Raw genomic sequence first — 22,565 nt, 5'->3', positions numbered from 1 at the left:
TTCAGATTTTTAAAAGTAAATTTAAGTAAATGTAGTAGTTGGATAGAATAAATTAATATGTATTCATCTGTCTGTTCAGCTAGCTAGTCCAGAGATATTAACAAAACATTTGATTTCAAAACTATGACTGGTATAGTTAGAGTATGCAATATACTATAGTATATTGTAAATATACTATAGTATATTGTAATATACTATTCCTGTTAGTATCAGGAATTATTTGATTTGATTTTCTTTAATATTTTCTTGTACTGTTTTATAGTGTTGAAGTACTTTATATACATTTTGAGTCCTCAGACACTCCAAATAATTTAATTATAAGCCTCTAGTATTTATTGTTTTATATATATTGATAATGTATTTGAGTGACGGTAATGGTTGATACTTAGTATTTCTGCAAATATGTTCTGTCTAAAAGTCATGTAGAAAGCTGTGTAGGCTATTTCAAAAAATATTCTGGAGAAGCTGTGTTGCTTGGGAAGAGTATTTTCAAAAGGGATTCCTTTTGCAGTGTAAGGAGCCCCTTAAAGCCAGGGAATGAATGCCTGAGAATGATTACTGGGACAAAGAGGTCTAGGTGAAGGCAGAGTTCTTTTCAGCACCCTCCAAAGTAAAATGAGTTAATGGAGTGTTAATAATTGATGAATAAAGAGGAAGACCCTGTCAGAAAGTTACTATCTAGAGAGCAGGGAGATGCTTGTAATGGGGAGATTTCTGAATCTAAAAGTGTAATGCACTCAGGGTCTGAATTAGTTGATGTTTGGAGTAAGAAATTATTCATATACTTTGGAAGAAGGGCTTTCCTTGTTATAGTGTGGGAATACAATGCTTAAAAAACCTGCCACGTGGATGCTGAATTACCACACTGGGGTGCTGCAGCCTTCTTTCAGTTCTGATACAGCTGATCACAGAAGGCTTTCCTTGGGAGCTGGGTGAATGAGGACAATGTACAACATTTTAAAGGGAGTACAACGTTTCACAAATATCATTCTTTCTGCAGTCACAGAAATCAGGCAAAAGGATTGCATTTGAAAATAAATTTCAGAAATTAAAACTGTATTTGGATTTGAAAATGGAGAAATATACACAAATCTGAATATTGCTGATGTAATATAAAAGCTTCTTTCCTGGTAAAAAATATTTTATTAAAATAAGATGTACAATTTGAAATATTTTTTTTCTGATTTTTTTCCTTTCATTTTTTAACAGATAGTGCCTTTGTGGATTGCTCCCAACCTGTTAACATTCTCTGGATTTGTCATGATTTTGTTTAATTATTTTCTAATATCTTTTTATGACTGGGACTACACTGCCTCAGGTAAATATGTTCACGTTGTAATTTTTCAGAGTTATTGAACTGCTTATAATTCTGAATGTTACAGGGAGGTATCAGACACTTAAATCTTCCACTTATTCCCTTAATAAGGCTTCTATAGGTGCAGGTAGGAGAATCTACCTCACACATAGCATTATAAATTTAGATAATTTTATTGAAAAATCTAATTTAACTTTATCTCTAAAATGGGTTTCAGCATATGCTGCTTGAAGTCTCTGGTAAGATCTCATTATATTTAAAATTTATTCCAGGGTTTAAATATGCAGCCAAAATCCACTTGAATATTCTTCATAACATTTTCATTGATTTCACATTTCCTAATACCTACACTAATGCCTGCAAGAGTTAACTTCCCTTTCATTTCTCCACTATTCACACACCCTATTCAAGACTGCTTCTAGACAAAAACATAGTTTCTAAATAAATGTCTCTTCAAATTTTGACTTTCAAAGTCCAAGTCCATGTTTGCTCCTCATTGAAGACCAAGTCAGAATTTTTTTGGATCTAATTGCCCCTGAGTAATATGTAAAATACATATAGATAAAAGGTTTTGATTTTCGTTAAACTAGACAATTCAGTGAAGATAACTTTTATTTCCTGAAACAACTACATTTAGCTGCCTTTATTTTGTTATGCCTGTGGTTAGCTTCAGGAGGCAGGCTTTGGTGAGGGTTGTTGTACATTTAGCATGGCAATTCTAGAGGCAGGGATACTTGTTAGCAGTTTTGGTTCAAAAGTTACATTTTCAGGACCAGCTTGTTATGTAGTTGTCTGACCTTGTTCTTGCACACCTGGTGTTTTTGGTTTGTTTTTTTTTTCAATGCAGATGATATTTACTCAGCCCTGTAATAAAAGAACATCCAGAACAGATCTTTTTAATGGGATGATGTTATCTTGGCACATTCTCAGTAGATATACATGGAACTTGAAGACATTTGAAATGGTGATGAAGTCTGTTAGAGTTGAGACCTGTATGTGTAGTTTGCAAGCTCTTCCTGAGTCCACATAAGAACAGTCCCCATCATTTCTCAGTTGATGGAAAATTTCCATACAACCTAAAGGGCCTTTGGAGTATCATATATCAATCCTATACCTAGGATCAGAAATAAAAAATTTAATTTCCTGCACAGTTGGTTTTCATGGTACAGTTTGTAGATTTGCAGCTAGGAGTCAGGAATTGTCATCTTTGCTTTCAGAATGGCAAGATGAGGCACTGAGAGAAAGGAAGTCAGGGCACTGCTTTAGGTGCTGGCATCTTTCAGGCAAGGACACACCTCTGTATGCAGGAATTCCCTGTGTTTGGTGCCAAATGGCAGAAACCTGAGAGCACTTTGCATTTACAGTTGTTTAGTGTTGATGTAGTTTTGGGTGATGTTTAAGTTAAATAGAAGTCTCTTTGGAAGAAGGATCGATTTCTTTAAAGGAGCAACAATAACCTTGGATTAATGCTGTCAGCAGAGCAAGAACAGAACTCTGGGCTCTGTCCAATTCAACTATCTTTTCCTTTTTCTCATGGAAAAAAAAAAAAAGGGTGCTAGTATTTCTGCTAGCCTAAGGACAAAAACTTCCTGTTCAGATCTGTGTGGTGAGAGTGCTACACAAACCCCAGACTAGTACTGATAATAATGCTTGAAAACTTTTTTTCCTATATATAACATGAACATTAACTAATTTTTCAATGGATATTCTTCCCATGACCTGTGAATATTTGCCTAGTTGCTATCATTGTTTTGTGCAATATTAGAGTCATTTCAGGACCAAAAACCTCTCTATTACCTTTTGTCCTTTACGGTGGAAACACATTCAAGCCTGCTCAGTGCTTCTTTGATAGAGCTCACCAGTGCCTGAAGGTCAGACTCAAATATCTCTGTTTGATGCAATGTGTTAATCAGTGGCAGCTAGTTTGTATCTGTGTGCATATCTTGGTGGATTTCTTTGATGTTAACCCCTGTTACCCTGACTCACTACCCCATTTTTTTTCAGGTACCAGTCCTGGACTTGTTCCCACCTGGGTGTGGCTGTTCAGTGCTTTTACCACCTTTTGTGCTTATGCATTAGGTAATGTAGAGTGAAATAATTTGCATGTCTGACATTTTCATGTAATTTTGTCTTCAAATTCACTAGTGATGATTCTGAGATAAAGAGGCATTGTGGATAAATTACTGGTCTCTTTCCAAAACAGTTCTCTTAGATTAAAAAAACCCCAAACAAACTAAAAAACCCCAAACCACAACACACAATAAAAATGTTTATCAGACTTAAACCCAAACTAGCATGTTAAGTGATATATTAGAGGCTCTATTACAGTAACTCTTATCCCTCTTGAATGTTCAAATTATTTTAGAGGAGCAATGGAAATCATTATATAGCAGCAGTCTGGTTCCAATGCCCCTGCCATGGACAGGGACACCTTCCACGAGGTCAGGTTGCCCAGAGCCCCATCCAATCTGGTCTTGAACACTTCCAGGATGGAACATTCCCAGCTTCTCCAGGCAACCCAATCCAATGCCTCATCATCCTCACAGTAAAGATTTTCTTGCTAATACCTAATCTAAACCTACCTTCTTTCAGTGAACCCATTCCCCCTTGTCCTATCCCTACATGTCCTTGACAAAAGTCCCTCTCCAGCTCTCCTGTAGCCCCTTTAGGTACTAGAAGGCTGCTCTAAGGACTCCCTGGAGCTTTCTCTCCTCCAGGCTGAACAACCCCAACTCTCTCAGCCTTCTTCATAGGAGAGTCGCTGCTGTTTGGTTTCATAAAAATCTTTGTCCCTTGATGATGATATTCTGAGAAGCCCAGACATCAGAATTAGCAGAGGGTGCTTTCAAAGAAATAGGAAAAATAAAGGACAAAGCAGAAAAAAGGAAATTGTTAGGCACTTCAGTGCTTAAGGACTGTGTCAGGAGAGGTGGTGATGACAGATGTGATGACAGGCCTGAGTTTCTTATGGAAATAAGTGTATATTTTTTTCTTTCCTCTTGCTGTTTTTCTCCTATAACACCTATGTCTCAGTTTCATATTCTATTTTTACTACTTCATTCTGTGCCATGAGTGTATTTTTAGGTAGACTGCACCTTGCTGTGCGGTGGTGTGAAGACAGACCTGAAATTATGCTGACCTGGAAGTGAGATCCACATTTATGTGGCTTTTTTGCTTTCTCTTCCAAAGCTCTCTCATTCCAAACTGAACTTTCCACACAATGGTGCAACAGAATTAATTTTTGGGGGGACTAAAGGTAATATATTTAAAGGACTGCACAGTTCTGTGTAATAAGGGCCCAGGAAGGTTGGATACATTTAAAGAAGGAAATCTTATAGGCACAGGAGCAGGCTATCCCTAGGTGCCCAAGGATGAGCCATCAGGGAAGACTGGCCTGGCTGAACAGGGAGTTTTCACTGGACCTGGAGAGAAAAAAAAAAGAGTTTATAAACTTGGGAAATAGTGGCAGACAACTTAAGAAGAGTTCAAGGATGTCATCAGGTCTTGTAGAGAGAAAACTGGATTGGTGAAAGCTCAGCTTGAACTCCATGCTGTCACTACTGTGAAAGATAATACAAAGTGTTTTTATAAATACATTAGCAACAAAAAGAGGGCCAAGGAAAATCTCCATCCTTTATTGGGTGCAAAGGGGAACATTGTAACCAAAGATGAGGAAAACGCTGAGGTACTCGATGCCTTCTTTGGCTCAGTCTTCAGCAGAAAGGCCCAACACCCTCCAGGCAGGCGGCCTGAGCTGGTAGGGAGGGGCAGGGAGCAGCCAGAGCCCTGCTGGGATCCAGGAGGGAGCAGCACAGAGCCCTGCTGGGATCCAGGAGGGAGCAGCACAGAGCCCTGCTGGGATCCAGGAGGGAGCAGCAGTGCCCTGCTGGGATCCAGGAGGGAGCAGCAGTGCCCTGCTGGGATCCAGGAGGGAGCAGAACAGAGCCCAGCTGTGATCCAGGAGGGAGCAGCAGTGCCCTGCTGGGATCCAGGAGGGAGCAGCAGTGCCCTGCTGGGATCCAGGAGGGAGCAGCCAGAGCCCTGCTGGGATCCAGGAGGGAGCAGAACAGAGCCCTGCTGGGATCCAGGAGGGAGCAGAACAGAGCCCTGCTGTGATCCAGGAGGGAGCAGAACAGAGCCCTGCTGTGATCCAGGAGGGAGCAGCAGTGCCCTGCTGTGATCCAGGAGGGAGCAGAACAGAGCCCTGCTGGGATCCAGGAGGGAGCAGCAGTGCCCTGCTGTGATCCAGGAGGGAGCAGCACAGAGCCCTGATGGGATCCAGGAGGGAGCAGCAGTGTCCTGCTGTGCCAGCTGACACTCACCAGTCTGTGGGGCCAGATGGGAGCCACACCAGGGTACTGAGGGAGCTGGTGGAAGAGCCAGGCTACTCTCCAGCATTTGTCACCAGTCCTGGTCACCCAGGGAACTGGAGAACTGGCCAGTGTGATGCCCACCTGCAAGAAGGGTTGGAAGGAGGATCTGGGGAACTACAGGCCTGTCAGCCTGACCTCAGGGTCTGGGAAGGTTATGGAACATCTTTAGTGTCCTTGTGCAGCACATGCAGGACAGACAGGGGATCAGGCATGTTAAATATCTTTATCAATAATTTGAACAAGGGGATTGAGTGCTCCCTCAGTGAGTTTGCAGATGACAGCAAGGTGGGTGGGAGTGTTGGTCTGCTGGAGGGCAGGAAGGCTCTGCATGGGGATCTGGACAGGCTGGATCAATGGGCTGAGGCCAGTGGTGTGAGGCTCAACAAGGCCAGGTGCCAGGTCCTGCACCTGGGTCACAACAACCCTAGGCAGTGCTACAGGCTCGGGAGAAGAGTGGCGGGAAAGTGACCCAATGGAAAAGGAGTTGGAGGTGGTGGTTGACCGTGGCTAACATTGAGCAATTGTGTGCCCAGGTGTCCTAAAACACCAATGGCACCCTGGCCTGTAACAGAAATAGTGTGGCCAGCAGGATCAGGGCAGTGATTGTCCCCTGTACTCAGCACTGGTGAGGCCTCAACTTGAATCCTGTGTTCAGTTCTGGGCCCCTCACTACAAGAAGGACATTGAGGTGCTGGAACATGTACAGAGAAGGGCAACAGAGCTGGTGAAGGGTCTGCAGCACAAATCTTATGAGGAGCAGCTGAAGGAGCTGGGGATGTTAAGTCTGGAGAAAAGGAGGCTCAGGGATGACCTTATTGCTCTCTACAACCACCTGTAGCAGGACACTGTAGCAAGGTGAGGAATGGTCTCTTCTTCCAGACAACAATCAACAGGACAAAAGGAAATAACCTCAAGCTGTGCCAGGAGAGGTTCATGTGTGACATCAGGAAGAAATTTTTCTCTGAAGAGGTGGTTAAGCCTTGGAATGGGCTGCCCAGGAAGGTAGTGGAATCACCATCCCTGGAAAATGTTCAAGAAATTACTGGACATGGCACTTGGCATTATGATTTAGTTGACATGGTAGTATTCAGTCAGAGATTGAACTCAACGATCTTGGAGGTCTTTTCCAACCTTAATTGATTCCAAATGTACCCTCTCCTTGACGCTGTTTCTGGTAAGGCCATTGCAGTGTAGCTGTATATTTGTGTGCCATATTTGAGATGCTCAGGCTATATACAGGTGTGTTATACATGCAGTGCTGTGCAGAGGGGCTGACCACTTTTGGAATCAGACCAATGCATGTAGAGCCATCTTGATTGGCCTGGGGTATCCCCTTGAGCAGATCTCTCCCCCTGCATTGTACATACCTTGGCATTTCTATTCAGTTGGTGAGATTGTGCCAAAATCTTTTTGTCCAGAGTTTCTTTGTGCCATAAAAAGCAATGGGACAACAATCCCTTGAAGGTGACTACTACTCAGATTTCTCTAGCAGCTCTCTGTACTCAGAAGGGTGGTTTCTTTTGTGAAAACCATTTTTTTATGTCATTGTATGGAATTTATTGAAGTGACTATTGCTTCATAAATTGGAATTACATATTGGAACTGTTACTGTATGGCACCCCAGAAGGCTCATGGGAAGTTCAGCTTCTGAGATTTTTAATGTAGTTGGTTTTTTCCAGTGAAGCTTGTAGTTCTTAATACTTGGAAGGCAAGGAATATGTTGTTGACAGTCAAAGCTATAATGAACTAATATATATGTAGATTTTTATGTCTGCTGTCCAAGCCACTTCATGAAATATTTAGTCGGAGATTTAATTTTGCATGGCCAAAGTTTTCCCTCTGGAAGACTGCAAAGAACCATAATAACTAACTAAATATGCAACTGTAATCTTTCTCAGCTTATTTTAATGACACAGTTACTCTCTCCAAATTCCCTAACATGCTGCTCTCCATCCCTCCTGCTTTTTTAAGGTGGCTTGGTATCATTTCCTTCCCATGAAATGGAGGGCTTTTTGCTGTTACTTTGAATTCCACTCTTTAAAAGTTATATAAACTTTATAAAATGGAGTATTTATGAATCTTTGTGAGACAAAATCATAATATAAGAATTCTAAAGCAATGGAAGTGTGAAACACTGTATGCTGACCAATGAACACACACCATTGTTGGCATGAATGATTTCAAACTGAAACCTAAACCAGAAAATATTTTCAGTCTTTTAAAAAGCCAATGAAACTACATGGAAAATGTGGTTAAGGATTTCTGAAAATCCGGTTTGATGTATGTGTCATATGGTTCCTGTATTTTTTTCCATGACCATTATAATTAGAAGTACTGTATTTTAAGACAATACTGTAAGCTTCTTTTTACAAAAACCAAGTTCTTGCAAAATGAAAACCACTTTTCACTGTGAGGTAGATATTTTAGTATCTATATACTTGTGTGACAATGTCAAATTTATAAACAGACAAATGTTCTAACATTCTTATTTTTAAATAGTAACACCTGTGTACCTGAATCCTGTCTGATTTGAGATAGGTGTTCTTGGAACATAAACCACCACAAACTCTTTAGGATTGCTTATATCTTTATTTGCTGGTAAGGTTTCAGAGATGTCGTTCAATGGATGGAAGAATTTCTAATTTTATTGCAACACCTTTCAAGTAACCTCAAGCTTATACAGTTTTCTTTCTGCACATTTCAGTAAGATGCTGAAAATTCAATGGAAATGTTAATAGAGAGAGAATGAGTCTCTAGAAGAAGGCAAGCTATATTTGAAATCCTCTATGAGATATTTAAGTTTTTGAGTTCTGAGAACTGTCTCAAGAGATTTGTGTTTGAGCAGAGGATATATCACAGCTGTTTAGATATTACAATAGAGATATAGTCTAAAATCTGTACAAAATGAAATCCCATCTTTTCCTGGTTTAGGTCCCTGAAGTATATTTACATTAAACAAAACTCACAGTACTGCCAAATAATTGAGAGAAGTAAGTAGCATATGATCTACAGCAGCTGTGGTGTCTTTGGTCTCACTCTGCTGAGTTGTGCTCCTCCTCAGTTTTGGGTTATTAATGCTAACAATAGCTAATAATTGTTAGCTATAGCACCTGCCAAATAATATCAAATTAAAAAGCACCTCCATTTTATTTTGAGATTCAAGACAAAACCAAGTAATCTGTCGGGTTTGTTCTGTGTACTTTTTCCTAAGAGGTTCATCCTGCATGTTTACATGTAACTTCAAGAGGAAAATAGTTCTATTTTTCACCTGCACAGTCTCAGAAAAGAGACTAAGAGTATGGTTTGACATTACAACTAAGAAATGTTACAGCTGCTAGACCACCTTTCTCCTCCCTGTGTTCACCATCCCTCCCTAGTGCCATCTCCCTTGCATTTTGTACCATTCACAGTACCAATTCAGTGACCCAGAAGAAAACATAATGTTTGCTGTCTTTCCACCAGCTGAACAGGTTGCAGGTCACCCTGTTCAGCAGCAGTGATCTATCAGAGCAACTCAAAACAACTTGTCCAACTACATCCCCAGAGTAAGGTCCTGTACAGTGCTGTATCATTTTTTTAGCACTCAAGCACTAAAAGTGATCAACGCATAATGCACCTTAACTAATGCATTCTTACAATCATATAATCATACATGTTGGAATAATCCTTTAAGGTCATCAAGTGCAGCCATTAACCCAGCAATGCCAAGTCTACCACTAAACCATGTCCCCAAGTGCCTCATCTGCACACCTTTTAAATACCTCCAGCCATGGTGACTCCACCACTTACCTGAACAGCCTGTTCCAATGCCTGATAACCATCTTTGTAGAAATTTTTCCTAATGTCCAATGTAACCTCCCCTGGTGTGACCTGAGACCATTTCTTCTCAGGGGAGAAGAGACTGACCCCCATCTCACTAAAACCTCCTTTCAGGTGGTTGTAGAGAGCAATAAGGTCACTCCTGAGCCTCCCTTTTTCCAGGCTAAACCACCCCAGCTCTCTCAGACACTCCTCATAAGATTTGTGCTCCAGACCCTTCATCATCTCTGTTGCCCTTCTCTGGACACACCCCAGCACCTCAATGTTCTTCTTGTAGTGAGGGGCCCAGAACTGAACACAGGATTAAAGGTGTGACCCCACCAGTGCCAAGTACAGGGGGACAATCACTGCCCTGGTCCTGCTGGCCACACTACTTCTGGCAGAGGCCAGGATGCCATTGGCCTTTTTGGCCATCTGAACACACTCTTATATGAAAACTGAAAAACACTTCAAAATATGTGTAAGCACAAATGCAAATAAATTTTGTGAAGTTTGCTCCCTCCTTTAAGCTGCCATGTAACTGTTAGTCATTGAGGTATTGAGCATCAAGGAACTTAAAAGCCTTAGTGAATCCATCCCACAAGAGGTCTGAAGGCTCAGAGGGTCCACAACACCAATGGATGGGCAAGAAGCTCTATGGACTTAAAAAACTCTTTTCAGCACTTGAAACTAATTGCAGGGACTGATGTAAAAGTGTTTCAAGACCACTGGGGGCAAGTAATTATGAGTGTCTTTCTCAAACTCATGAGAAAGGTGGCATTTAGTTTCAGAGCTGAGGTAAGGACAGAAAAGTTACTTGCTATCTTGAGCAATTATTTTATGAGCAGTTTTAACCTGATGGTATTGAGGGGGCTGTTGTGTTTCAGTTTGCTGTCATCAGTGTAATTTTCCTATATGTTATATACGGCAGTAGTGAATTGTATGTGGAGAAAGCTACTGCTTTTGTTGTGCTCTAATTCTTTGTTTATTTTCCTTTCTCAATCCTTCTAGACTCCATAGATGGGAAACATGCTCGAAGGACTCAGTCCAGTACTCCCCTGGGAGAACTATTTGACCATGGGCTGGATAGCTGGGCTACCTCCATTTTTGTGCTTTCCTTTTTTTCTGTCTGTTCCCGTGACAATGGGAAGACTGGAGTTTCTGTATATACAATGTATATATATTTAAGCATTGTCTTGTTTAACTTCATGTGTTCACACTGGGAGAAATATAACACAGGAGTTCTTTTTCTTCCTTGGGGATATGATATAAGCCAAGTGGTAAGTATTTATCATCCCTGTTTTGGTTTTGGTTTTTTAACTATGTAATTGTTTTCATAATATTAAAGCAATAGAAAAATAGAGTTCAAAGCGAATATATTTGGCTGAGATATTGAAATATGTGAAATTGCAAAACCCTAGAAGTAATTCAGAAATATTTTCTGCATTTGCAATAAAGGGCTGTTCTTGAGCAAATTGTCAGCATCAGTGATTCATTGCTGTGCAGGAGAAAAAGGCTTGCAGCAAGCCTAGCAGCCAGACAGTGCCCATGAGAATGTCATTTAACTGCATTTGATTTGTGATATTAACAAAAATTACTATGCTGTCTGAAGCCACAAGCTATTTTCCCCCCAATACCAGATTGTGAGGCATGATGTGAATTAGTCCAGGTAGTATCTATTAACAGTAATTGCACAGTTATACACTACCAGACCTTCTCAATTCTGCTCCATTCTATAACAAATGTGGTAATGGAAATGCAGAGAGAGGTAGCTGTTGTCAAGTGACTTCTGCCTTTGAAAAACAAGTCAGTCGTCATGGATGTCAAAAAGTCATAGACATTCAGCAAGGTCAAGTACTTATCAGCCCACAGTCAGCATCAGCTGAGTTCTTGCCTGGTTTTCAGCCCTGTGGACATCTTCAGAAAGCATGCCCAGGGCACCTAAGTGAATGGTGTCCTCAGTGCACAGATGAGTAGCAGTATTAACAAGCTTAGTGCACTCCCAAAGGCCCAGCACTTCCGTGGGCTGGCTTATCTGTGTGTCAGATAGCCAAGGTCTTGCAGCCTGAAGAGCACAGTCAGTCTTCTGAGCTTCCTGTTACAGGCACGAGATGAAAGGTACAGCCAAATTATTGAAAATAAGTTTGACAAATACTCAAATATGTGTTTTAATGGAAATACAGTATTCAAATTAATGGCTGCAGATGTAATGCTGTAAACATAATTACAATCCAGTGGTTTGAGAACAACTCAGAGATGGTGGTCCAGCTGTGGTGCATCTGTGTTGTCCCCTAGAAAATAGGTTTTGGAAGAAGAAGTTGGCTCAGGACTAAGACATTAGGCAGCCAGCTGGTCTGCAAGTTTCAGCCATGTCTGTGTAAGGCTTCTCCCTGAAGTTCTTCCAGCAGGAGAGGAGTAGCTGTGTTCAAGCCTATTTCACTGGTTGCTCAGATGATCACTGTACATGTAAATGTTCAGAAAGCTCTGCTGGATCACTGCAGCATCCAAACTGTGTTAGTGGTTAAATCTGGGAATGGGTATCAACTAGCAGAGCAGTATGATAAACTCTGTCAGTGCCTGTTAGTGACCTGTGCCTGTGGCCCTGTTTTTAATATTTCCCTGCCTGACAGATTTGTGGTGAGGCTGAATATCAGTAAAGTTTGTAAACTGCTTTGATTAACTGGGATGCAAGGTGCTAACAAGTGCTATTTCCTGTTCCCCTCTGATGCTGAACTGCTGTCCTGCTCACTTGCTTTTTAGTGCTTTCTGTGATGACTTGGTTACAGTCAAAGTGATAAGCTTGTGAACGTGAGGATTTTTTAATGCTCTTTAGCAAAGTCATCAGCAGTGGTAGAAGATTGTACTATAAAAATCTCTGTATGTCAGTTTTCTCATCTGTAAAAAAATAGCTGTTGTGATTGTCTATGAACTAAGAGAAGGCAGGCTTTGTAGCTTAAGGTGGTATTTTTCCATTAGTCCAAAATACACTACATACACACCAGAAAGTACATAATATTTTTCCCCAATTCTACTGACTAGTCTAGTAAAAGATCTTAATTCCCATAAATATCTGTTCTTGTTTTGTAAACTCATTCATCAAATTTATATGATATGTGTTCTATTAAAGATAGCTCTTCATCTCCAGTAACTTAGAGGATACTGGGGACATTAGTAAATGGCTGATGATGAGTAAGAAAAGTTATGTTTCCCTTGCTGGTTTTTTCCCCATTGCTTCTCTGCCAGGTATTCCCGCGGTCACATTTAGAAGCAGAGAGTGTAAAAGCACTCACTAGCTGCTTCCAGACTGATTTGCAATGTTTAGTTCAGAATTTCCTCCATGGCATTCCTAGCTGGATTGCTGCAGGAATGTGCTTCTCTGTCCTGTCTTCAGTAATTTCACCTACAACTTAATGCTGTTGCACTGGCATATCAGACACTCAGGTGGTCTAGTCCCCCTGCTTTTGCTTTTAAACTTGTTGCCAGCCAGGAACTTTGGGCTTTGTTATCACCACAGAACTCAAGAAAACCAGTAGTTAGTGCCAACGTGCAAATAGAGGACTGATGACCTTAATGAGCTCTTAACTGGCATGTGGCTCCAAAGACGCTGCTGCTGAGTCAGCTCTGCTGCACACAGACACAGCCCTCTCCCGGGCTCTGCCTCAGCTGTGCTGGAGAAAGAGCTGCTGTTCCTCATGAAAAATACCTTCTTATAGACAGGGAAATCTGTGGGAATTATGCACATCACGTTTTTCTGTGACTTGATGACTCATCAGAACTGGTAACCCAATTAAGCTAGCTGGGCTGTAATTGGCACTCCAATTAGCTTTGATTACAGCAGACAATCACTTGCAGGAAGCTGTGGTTTGTAAACTTGAAAAATGGCTGTAATGTGTCTGAGAGATGCTTGGTCAGAGGACCATTATGTTTGTGGATCCAGAATCAAGGTGGCAGCAAATGCAGCAGGAAAAGCTATTCCTGTCTCTCCTCCCTCCTGCATAAGGATCTGTCCTGTGCTGATTCCTGAGTAGCAGAAAAAGGTGCAGGGAGAGCAGCCTCTGTATCAGAGCATCTAGACAATTTTCATACACTTTTGAGTAAGCACACCTATTGGAAACCCCAAAAGTCTGAGAAAAAAAACAAAAAAAATAAATCTCTGCTATGATCTATGAGAAATTCCCTTGGATACATCTTGTGAAAATGAAGACATTTATTTTTGTCACAAGATGAACCAAAGAAAGCTAATATCTGCAAATTAAGTTTCTTGGAGAAAAAAAAAAAAGAGCCTTCCTGAGAAATTAAAATTTCTGACTTCTTGCCATATGTTAATTTTCACAGACATCGTCTTGTTTTGTTTAAAAAAAGATCTGTTTTCTTTCCGGAGAATTTAATATTACCCTAATGAAATACTTGCCTAATCCTGCTGTTGCTTTTCATAAGCCACTGCAGTTGAGTTCATAGCAGGGGAACAAATTTTTCCATAATATGATGTAATGATACCTCTGCTCCATTGGTGCAGCCTAAAGTGTAACAGGAGATGCCCTTTATATTCTTAATTAAAACTTTAAAAGTGAAGAGCTGTGTGAGAGCTGCGGTGACCCTGACAATTCCATTCTCCTTCCTCTCCCTCTTCCCAGCCAAGAGAAGCAGGCTCAGAAGAAGCACAAGCAGCAAAATCCCAAAGGCAACAGGCAGCTGTCTCTGGCCCAGCCCTTGCCCTGCAAGGAGAGGATGTTCAGAAATCCCACACATAGAGAGAGTTGTGCCTGAAGGGATGGGTGCCTGGACCTTGAGCCCCAGGGTTTCAGTCTAAGATGCTTTCCCAGCTGCTTCTGCCTGATGGCTTTGGACAGTACCACTGAGAGCCTCTGGGAGAACGCTCTGCCTGCCTTGGAACTCTGAATAAATGGAAGTACACGATGCCCCTAGCAACTGAAACATTGTAGGACTTCCTCTTCTCCTTCCTTTCAGTCAAACTGGGAAAGGTTTCTTTCATGGGTACCGTAGACCAGGTTTTCTTTTGACAAGGTTATTTACAAAACCCATGCTGAAATATGTTCCATATGACCTTTTCTAGGGATGTGCTGTGGCAGCAAATGTTTCAGGAGCTGGCAGAGAAATCCCAAACAATGCAAGTGCACATCACTTCTTGAAAAAATTTCTACCTCCTCTGAAGGGCAAAACCCCTTTTCTATTAAAAAGCAAAATAAAGGTGCAAATATGTTGCTCTTTGGTCACATTACCAGGATTCACAATTTAATTTCAGTTGAAAGGATATTCACTTTCAGAGCTTTTCTAATTTAAGTGTCTGTGGAAAGCATAGCCTTTCTTGTGAAGAAAAACTATTATTATTTAGTTCCAAAGTTGTAGCACAATGGAATTGTTGAAGTAAGAGAAGTGATAGCAGTGAGGAAGCAGTGCTGGCCAGACCATGGTGTTTGCTTCAAGCTGCCTCCAGACAGGGCTGGAAACTGATCTCAATTCTCAGTTATCTGAGGGAAGCCCCATGGTGTATCCATGGGAAATCTGAACAGAAGAACCTGCTGTGCACAGGCTTTTTCTGCAGCAGACTGCTTCATTCTCAACCATGAGTCCCCACAAACCTTTCTTGATTAATTAATCTTCCACATGCCTTTAGTTATTTTGTCTGTAAAGTCTAAATTTAAAATCATCTTTTTAGGTAAAATTTTTCGAAGTATAAGATTTGCAACCTTCAATTATTTATTGAAAGAAAAAAAAACCTGAGGAAAAAATAAAGTGGAAAAATTGCACATCACATTAAAGCTAACTCCTATTGAAATAACTTGTAGGAAATAATTCTTACTCTTTTAGGCAAGTGTCACATTTATTATCAGAAGAATGAAGTAGCCTTGTATTTTAAATGGCTTTGCTTCCTAGATGTTTATTTTGAGCATTGTGTTTATGGAAAATATTTCAACACATGAGCAATTAACACTATAGCTAATATGCTAATGAAATTGAATATTACAATAAAATTCATGTCAGGTTTCTGTGGAATCATAAAGAATTTTATAGCATATCCATGATTTTTTAGAAGATGACAAAGTATTTAATTTTTTATTTCATCATGTAGAATATCACACAGCATACTAAATATGCCTGTGTTTAAAACTGAAATGGTAAATCTATGGTAAGAAAATAAATGTATGTTCACACACAATCTAAAATATTGTGGTCACAAAACTTATACCTGAAATAGTGAAAAGACATGAAAGTGATGGTGATTTAAAAATATCAAAAATTTTAGAGAACAGGTAAGAGGTAGAAGGCAGAAGACTTTGAGGGGTTATACTGCCTTATGTTTATATAGAGTTTTCCCAATGCCACATCAAAGAATTATTCTGATTTTACACAGGAACAAATGTGGCTATGTTGCTGGTATTTACAAAATTGTGTCAAGATAGGGAGGCCCTGCTCAGAATCCAGCTGTCCTGCTGTCAGCTCTATCAGAGAAACTACAAATTAACACCTTGTATTTTCACATCTTTCTCATCATAAGTATTCCTCATCCTCATAGAGAAGGTCTTGGAAAGCCAAAAATATTCCTGGTCAGATGCTGCTGAGAGTTGGAATCCAAGATTGCACCCATCTACATTGCCTTGCTATACAGTTCTCACTTGTGTTATTGTGGTGGATGGATGCCAGGCACCCACCAAATCTGCTCTGTCACTCCCCTCTGCAACTGGACAGGGAGAGAAAATATAAAGAAAGGCTCATGAGTTGATAGAAGGACAGGGAGAGGTCACTCACAAATTGCTATCATGGGCAAAACAGACTCAGCTCAGGGATATTAATTTAATTTCTTATGAATCAAAATCAAAGCAGGATAATGAGAAGTAAGACAAATCTTAGAAACACCTTTCCCCTACCCCTCCCTTCTTCCTGGGTTCTATCTCCACTCCCCCACTGGCACAGGGAAACAGGGAATGGGGGTTGGTCAGTTCATTACAGGCTGTTTCTGCTACTGCTCAGGGAGAGGAGTCCTCCCCCTGCTCCAGAGTGGGTTCCTCCCATGGGAGACAATTCTCTGTGAACTCCTCCAGTGTGAGTCCATCCCATGGGCTACAGTTCTTCATGAACTCCTGCACCATGGGTACCTTTCCATGGGGTGCAGTCATCTAGGCACAACCTTCTTCAGTCCTGTGGGTTCCCCCCCAGGATCACAAGTCCTGCCAGGAGCCTGCTCCAGCAAGGGCTCCTCTCTCCATGGGTCTGCAGATCCCTGCCAGGAGCCTGCTCCAGCAAGGGCTCCTCTCTCCATGGGTCTGCAGATCCCTGCCAGGAGCCTGCTCCAGCAAGGGCTCCTCTCTCCATGGGTCTGCAGATCCCTGCCAGGAGCCTGCTCCAGCAAGGGCTCCTCTCTCCATGGGTCTGCAGATCCCTGCCAGGAGCCTGCTCCAGCAAGGGCCTCCTGCAGGTTCACAGCTTCCTCCCAGGCACCCACCTGCTCTGATGTGGGGGCTTACAGGTGGATCTCTGCACCCCCCTGGATGTCCATGGGCTGCAGGGGCACAGCTGCTTCACCATGGGCTGCACCACGGGCTGCAGGGGAATCTCAGCTCTGGTGCCTGGAGCACCTCCTGTTCCTTCTCCACTGACCTTGTTGTGTGCAGGGCTGTTCCTCTCCCATATCCTCACTCCTTTCTTCTCTGGCAGCAATTACAACTGTACAATATGGGTTTTTTTCCCTTTTAAAATATGTTAACCCAGAGGCATTGTCACCATTTCTGGTTGGTGCAGCCTTGGCCAGTGGTGGGTCCATCCTGGAGCCATTGGCTCTGCTGGACATGGGAAAAGCTTCTAGCAGCTTCTCACAGAAGCCACCCTTGTAGCCTCCCCTGCTACCAAAAACTGACCACACAAACCAAATACAGTTATTTAACTTGGACTTCTCATTTTACAAAAGGCTGCAATTATTTTTACTTGCTAGAGACTACATTTATATCTGAAAAGTACTAAAGCTGGTTTATGGCAGACAGATAAGTAAAAAACTTGGCCATCTTTTCTAAAGTACAATTATTCAGTTGAACTCAGGAACATTGCTTTACTTTTTTTTTTTTTTCCCCACCAGTTTAAAACACATTATACAGCTGATTAACAGACTTAGGCTTTGCTAGTAATTTTGACAATCTTCAATTTTTTGCTAGTAGAGCTTAGATCAAGGGACACAGCCATTTTCCATCCTTCAGGCTTTCTAAAGGAGGTCTGCTTTCTAAAGCTGGAGACTGCTTCAGTGTAGTCAAAGTGATGAGTCCTTAAAAAACAATATACCAAAATTTTGAAGCCAAGGAGTAGTTTTTTTTCATATGCTACATCTGTTAAGAGGCAATCTCAATCTGGGAGTTTTGCATCACCAAATCCCAGGGCAGGGCATTCCCTATGAGAGCCCCTTGCATCCACACCCCTGTTCCTAGACATGCATTGACATCTGACAGTGATGCTCACGACTGCCCTGCCAAAAGTACTGACTGTAATAATGGTTAATACTAAAGTTCCTCTTTTATAATTTGCCAAAAAAGTCTTTTCAGGATTCAACGTGTGAGAGTAAATTCAAGCTCCATCAAAGCCAGTTGGAGTTTTGCCATCAACTTTGATGGGGTCAGGATTCCATCCATCATGTCTTATGTGTAATTGAATACAATTTCTTCAGGAAGCCAAATGTTAGCTCTGATGCAGTGGATTGCAAAACCCATTATATGTGTCCTTAACTGAGACCAAAATTTGACTCACTGTCTTCAGTGGCCCAAGACATAATGGCACTCACTGGTGCCTGCTCCTCCTTGCTGCAGATCTGCTGTGCTGCTTGTTCTTGCAGAGGCAATTCAAACATCCAGTCCCACAGTGCAAATCCAAGCAAAACCTCATAAAGACCTATATACTGACAGGGCAAGAATCTTGGTTTCAGATACAGAGAAGTAAGTGGAAACAAGTGTAGTATTATCTACATATAATAGAAGTTTAAATCACATCAGCATTCTGCTCTTAATCTGTGATCTTAAAAAGCCTGGTAATTTATAAAGAGATTTTCAGTGTATCATCTTTGAGTTAAAATTTAATAGAAGACCAGAAATGTGCTTGTTGAAGTTCAAATAGAGAAAACACATAACACAGAAAAAAAAGTGTATTAAAAAAACCTAATTAAGAAATAATAAAATCTGTAACACAAGTAAAGCTGGGCACCATTTTTTCATCCCAGAGTAAGAAGCTGCATTGAGTGGAAAATATAAAGGTTACTGAATGTTACCTGGGAATAAATAGATGAATATGCAGTTTTCTAAATGGCATTGTAATTAACATTGTTATTTTCATTTAGAGCTAGTGTAGCATGAAACATGCAGCCCCTTATGGGTCCTATGGCAAAACCAAACAGCTGAGAACAAAACAGGCCAGAGAAAGAGAAGGGCAGCAGTCCCTCTAGCTGGGTGCTCCTGAATCTTTGGATGTGTCCTTTCACTCCTAATGACATCTACATCTACGTGATTCTTTTTTTGTCCTGTAATAATGTTATCTGTCAAACAAATTTAAAATCAGGGAAGACTTCATCTCCTTCCCAATATTTTTATTTCTTCACTTTCAATGGAATGTTTTATTATTTTTTTATTATTGTATCAGATGGGCTTAGGGTTTTTCTGCCCCCTTCTCAGTTATTCTGATATGATCAGTCCAAGGGCAGAGCTGCAAAAATAACCACATGGCTAATTCTGAAGTCTGTGTCCAAAAACAGGGAAGTGCATGTGTAGTGGGAAGACCTGGCAATAAAAGTGGATTTAGGTATTTTGAAAAGGTAAGTCAGTAATACCATATACAAACAGATACAAACACAGGGAAGTTGCTTGCTTACCATATTTCATACATCTTAAATAATTCTCTTGGTGACCCTGCAACTTGCTTCACTGCTTAGAAATAATTGTTTTGCCATGGCAGCAGAAGGCAAAGTAGGGACAGGAGGAGGTAACTAATAGATTTATTTTTTTTCAACTTTTGCATTTGTATGAAGATGATAAGTGAAATTCTCTGCCTTTAGATGTAAAGGATTGAAAATCAGTTATCTTTTTTTCTGTAGGTGTTAATAGCAGCATATCTGCTCACTGGTACTGTTGGTGTGGAGGTCTGGCAGAAGCCTTTGCTGTTTGGTTATTATATTACAGATGTATTAGTTATCCTGCTTATAGGTAAGTGTCCGGATCTATACAAAAGTGTGCTGCTTTTTAATAATTTTGATTTGATATTTTTTATACTTCCCTCTTTTTTTTTTGGTTTTACTTTTTTAAGTGTTGGCTAGTCCAAAAATACATGAATAGAAGTAATTAAAAGGGTTAAATACTGGAAAACTTTTAAAAAGTAGGTATCTTTGGAAAATTTGTTCCTTGCTGAATTAGTGTATGCTGCACACAAATAATATAGAAAATACTCCTTATCTGCATGTGCAGTTCAGTGCAGTGTGCTGGCTTGCTGGGCTCCCAAAGTCTCAGGAACTCCTCATGTCACTCAGGTAAAATGTCACTTACATTTATTTATGCATAGTCTAAGTTTAATGTTTTGGCCTGGAGCACATTATGTTCCAAAACATTATGTACAGAGGGAATGAAGACATTATTTAAATAACCTTAGATGCATAACTGTAAATATGAATAATAGCCAGGTGGTCTCTAAGCTCTTTTTTAGAAATCTTTTGCAAAACAGAAGAGATTTATTTTTCATACACAGCAATAGCCTATTTGGTCATTATTTGATACTGTCAGTGTAGTTTGAAATGAGCATTGATGTTTTTTGACTGCCATATCAAGACTGAGAACAAGAGCAGTTACATTTTAATGAGTTAGAAATATAGAAGTCTTAGCTGAAAATCTGTGTATGCAAAATGCCTTTGATGTGTTGCTTGGAAGGTGAAGAAATTAGCATATGCATTTTGGAGATCTTTATATGAGCGTACAAGTGGTGAGAAGAGGGCACCACAATACAGCTTGACACAAACACTCTAAACTAGCATCCCAAGAAACATCTTCTGCCCTTGGGCCAAATGGAGGACTTGGTTATAGTGCTTCCCCCATGTCACCCATGTGAGCATTTTGCACTGATGTGTGCTCTCACCACCCTCTCCCTATAGCAAGGTTGTCAGCAGGTACCACCTCTTGCCCCAGCACTCTTTCCCAGAATTCCTAGGTTAGAAAGGACCCTGTGTTCAGGCTGTGCTTTCTAATGAGCAGTGTCTGCAAGGACATGGTTTTGTGCTTTACCCAAAAAACCCCAACAGTGTGTGACCAAGACAATACAGTCTTTTCTAGTCAGACCTGATTTAGGCATTCTGAGGAAAAAAAAACGAAGGAGGGAAAGACAGTGGTTGCCTTTTCAATAGTCATTGAATTATTCACCTTTGACAGAGGTGCTGCTGTAGACAGGGAGTGATTTGTGCTCTTGAAGCAGCACTGCAAGCCTAGGGCAGATGGATGCTGGCTCACCCAGAATGGGCAGGTCAGGGCAGGTGTGCTTGGTTCCTGTCACTAGGACACATGACAGCCCATTCAGGGATTACTCTGATGGCTTCCCTTGCACTTAGGAAGCCACGGATGAAGGTTTAAATCAAACTGTTCAACATAGTAGGAACATTTGTGGAAGGGAAGCATCTCAGTGTTATCAGATCTGCAGGCGTGAGCATCCTTTATCATACTCTGCCAGAACCAGCTGCAAAGCAAGGTTTGATGGACTGTTCCATTAACACTAGAATGAAGTACTGCTTCTGTCTTCTGTGGTATGCTTGTATGAGTGGATTTGTGAGCACAGAAAAGTATTTCTTCCATCATTGTCCCAAGCAGAGTAGGCTTAAGTAGGAGCCAAAAGGTTTCTCCAAAAACTTCATCTCTAGCACACTGTGCACAGTGGCATCCTTTGCAACTTCGTTGAAGTTAAATATGGGTTTTAAAGTATGCAAAATAATAGTCTTGGTTGACTCTATATTACAGAATCATCATAGTGCTTAGTAAATCTCTTAGAATCAGACACTAAATTTAAAAATAGAAAAAGTAGTATCCTTCCACTAAGGGTCATGCTGGTCCAGAAAGCACTGCCATTTCATATTTGAATTTCAGTTCAGCAGTAAGGTGGTTATCATTGGGTAGCCTGTATGCAATGACTAGGGATATGTGAAATTTTTAGAAGCTTGTGGTAAATTGCAGGACACCATTGTGACTGCAGAAAAAGTACCTGTCCAACTTACACCAAGGGCCAAGCAGCCAGGAAGATTCAATTATTCTCTCCCTTAGAGAGGCTGCAGCAAGAGTGTCTTGCTCAGCCAGAACCATTTGTATCAGAGAGCCCCCTCTGGCTTGCTCAGTTAAATGCCTTTGTGGCTAGTTAAAAACAAAGTGGGCCTCTGATGCTTTTTACAAGCTAGTTTCCCAGGATCCTGAGAGGAGCCATTAAACCATAAATGGCTGTGCTTAACCATCTGATGGCATTTAGTAGTCACCAGTGGTCCTTCTAACAACGAACCTGTAGCTGCTCCATCAATACTTGGCATTTGTTGGGGGCTTTTCCTGTTCTGTACACAACAGGAGTTCAGCTGCTGAGCCGTCGCTTCTCCGAGAGCAGCTGGGCTTTAGCCCCTACCTTCTGTGGTGGGAACAAATCCAAACAAGATGCACAAGAGTGTTTTTCAGATGTCTTTCCTGGAGTTTTCTGGGAAAAAAAAAAAAACAAAACAAAACAAAAAAACACTCTCATGTATAACCTAAGGATGAACTCTGCAAAAGCATCTCTTCAGAGGAAGCTGTAGTATCACCAGGTGACACTCACTCATTGAAAGTAATGGAGCTTTTATCAGGTGCCAGAACACACAAAGATATACATAAAAGTGCAGCAATACTGGTGTTTAGATTAGATGTTTTAGGAAAGAGAGCTTTATGTATGTTCCTGGGAACTCTCTGGCACACTGAACACCTGTAGGAAAGCCAAGTCCTGAGCTGCTGAGCAGTGACCTCAGAGGACTACCCTGTGAAATAGAGAAACTTCAGCATAGTATTTTATGGGAATTTGTCAGCTACCCAGCAAACATGATCCTGTAA

At 41.0% G+C, this 22,565-nt stretch overlaps 1 protein-coding gene across 1 annotated transcript in view; it reads left to right on the top strand.

Annotated features, from left to right (window-relative positions):
• Positions 1-22,565, top strand: part of LOC129123447 (ethanolaminephosphotransferase 1-like) — a 57,934-nt gene that overhangs the window by 16,582 nt on the left and 18,787 nt on the right. Inside the window, exons 3-6 of the mRNA XM_054637800.2 lie at positions 1,210-1,318; positions 3,320-3,394; positions 10,498-10,766; positions 19,568-19,676. Of these exons, the coding sequence (XP_054493775.1) occupies positions 1,210-1,318; positions 3,320-3,394; positions 10,498-10,766; positions 19,568-19,676 (562 nt within the window). The remainder of the gene's footprint in view (positions 1-1,209; positions 1,319-3,319; positions 3,395-10,497; positions 10,767-19,567; positions 19,677-22,565) is intronic.

Source organism: Agelaius phoeniceus, chromosome 1, assembly GCF_051311805.1.
Source record: "Agelaius phoeniceus isolate bAgePho1 chromosome 1, bAgePho1.hap1, whole genome shotgun sequence".
Taxonomy (NCBI): Eukaryota; Metazoa; Chordata; class Aves; order Passeriformes; family Icteridae; genus Agelaius; species Agelaius phoeniceus.
Note: the sequence above shows the minus strand (reverse complement) of the source record. Positions and strands in the feature narration are given on the sequence as shown.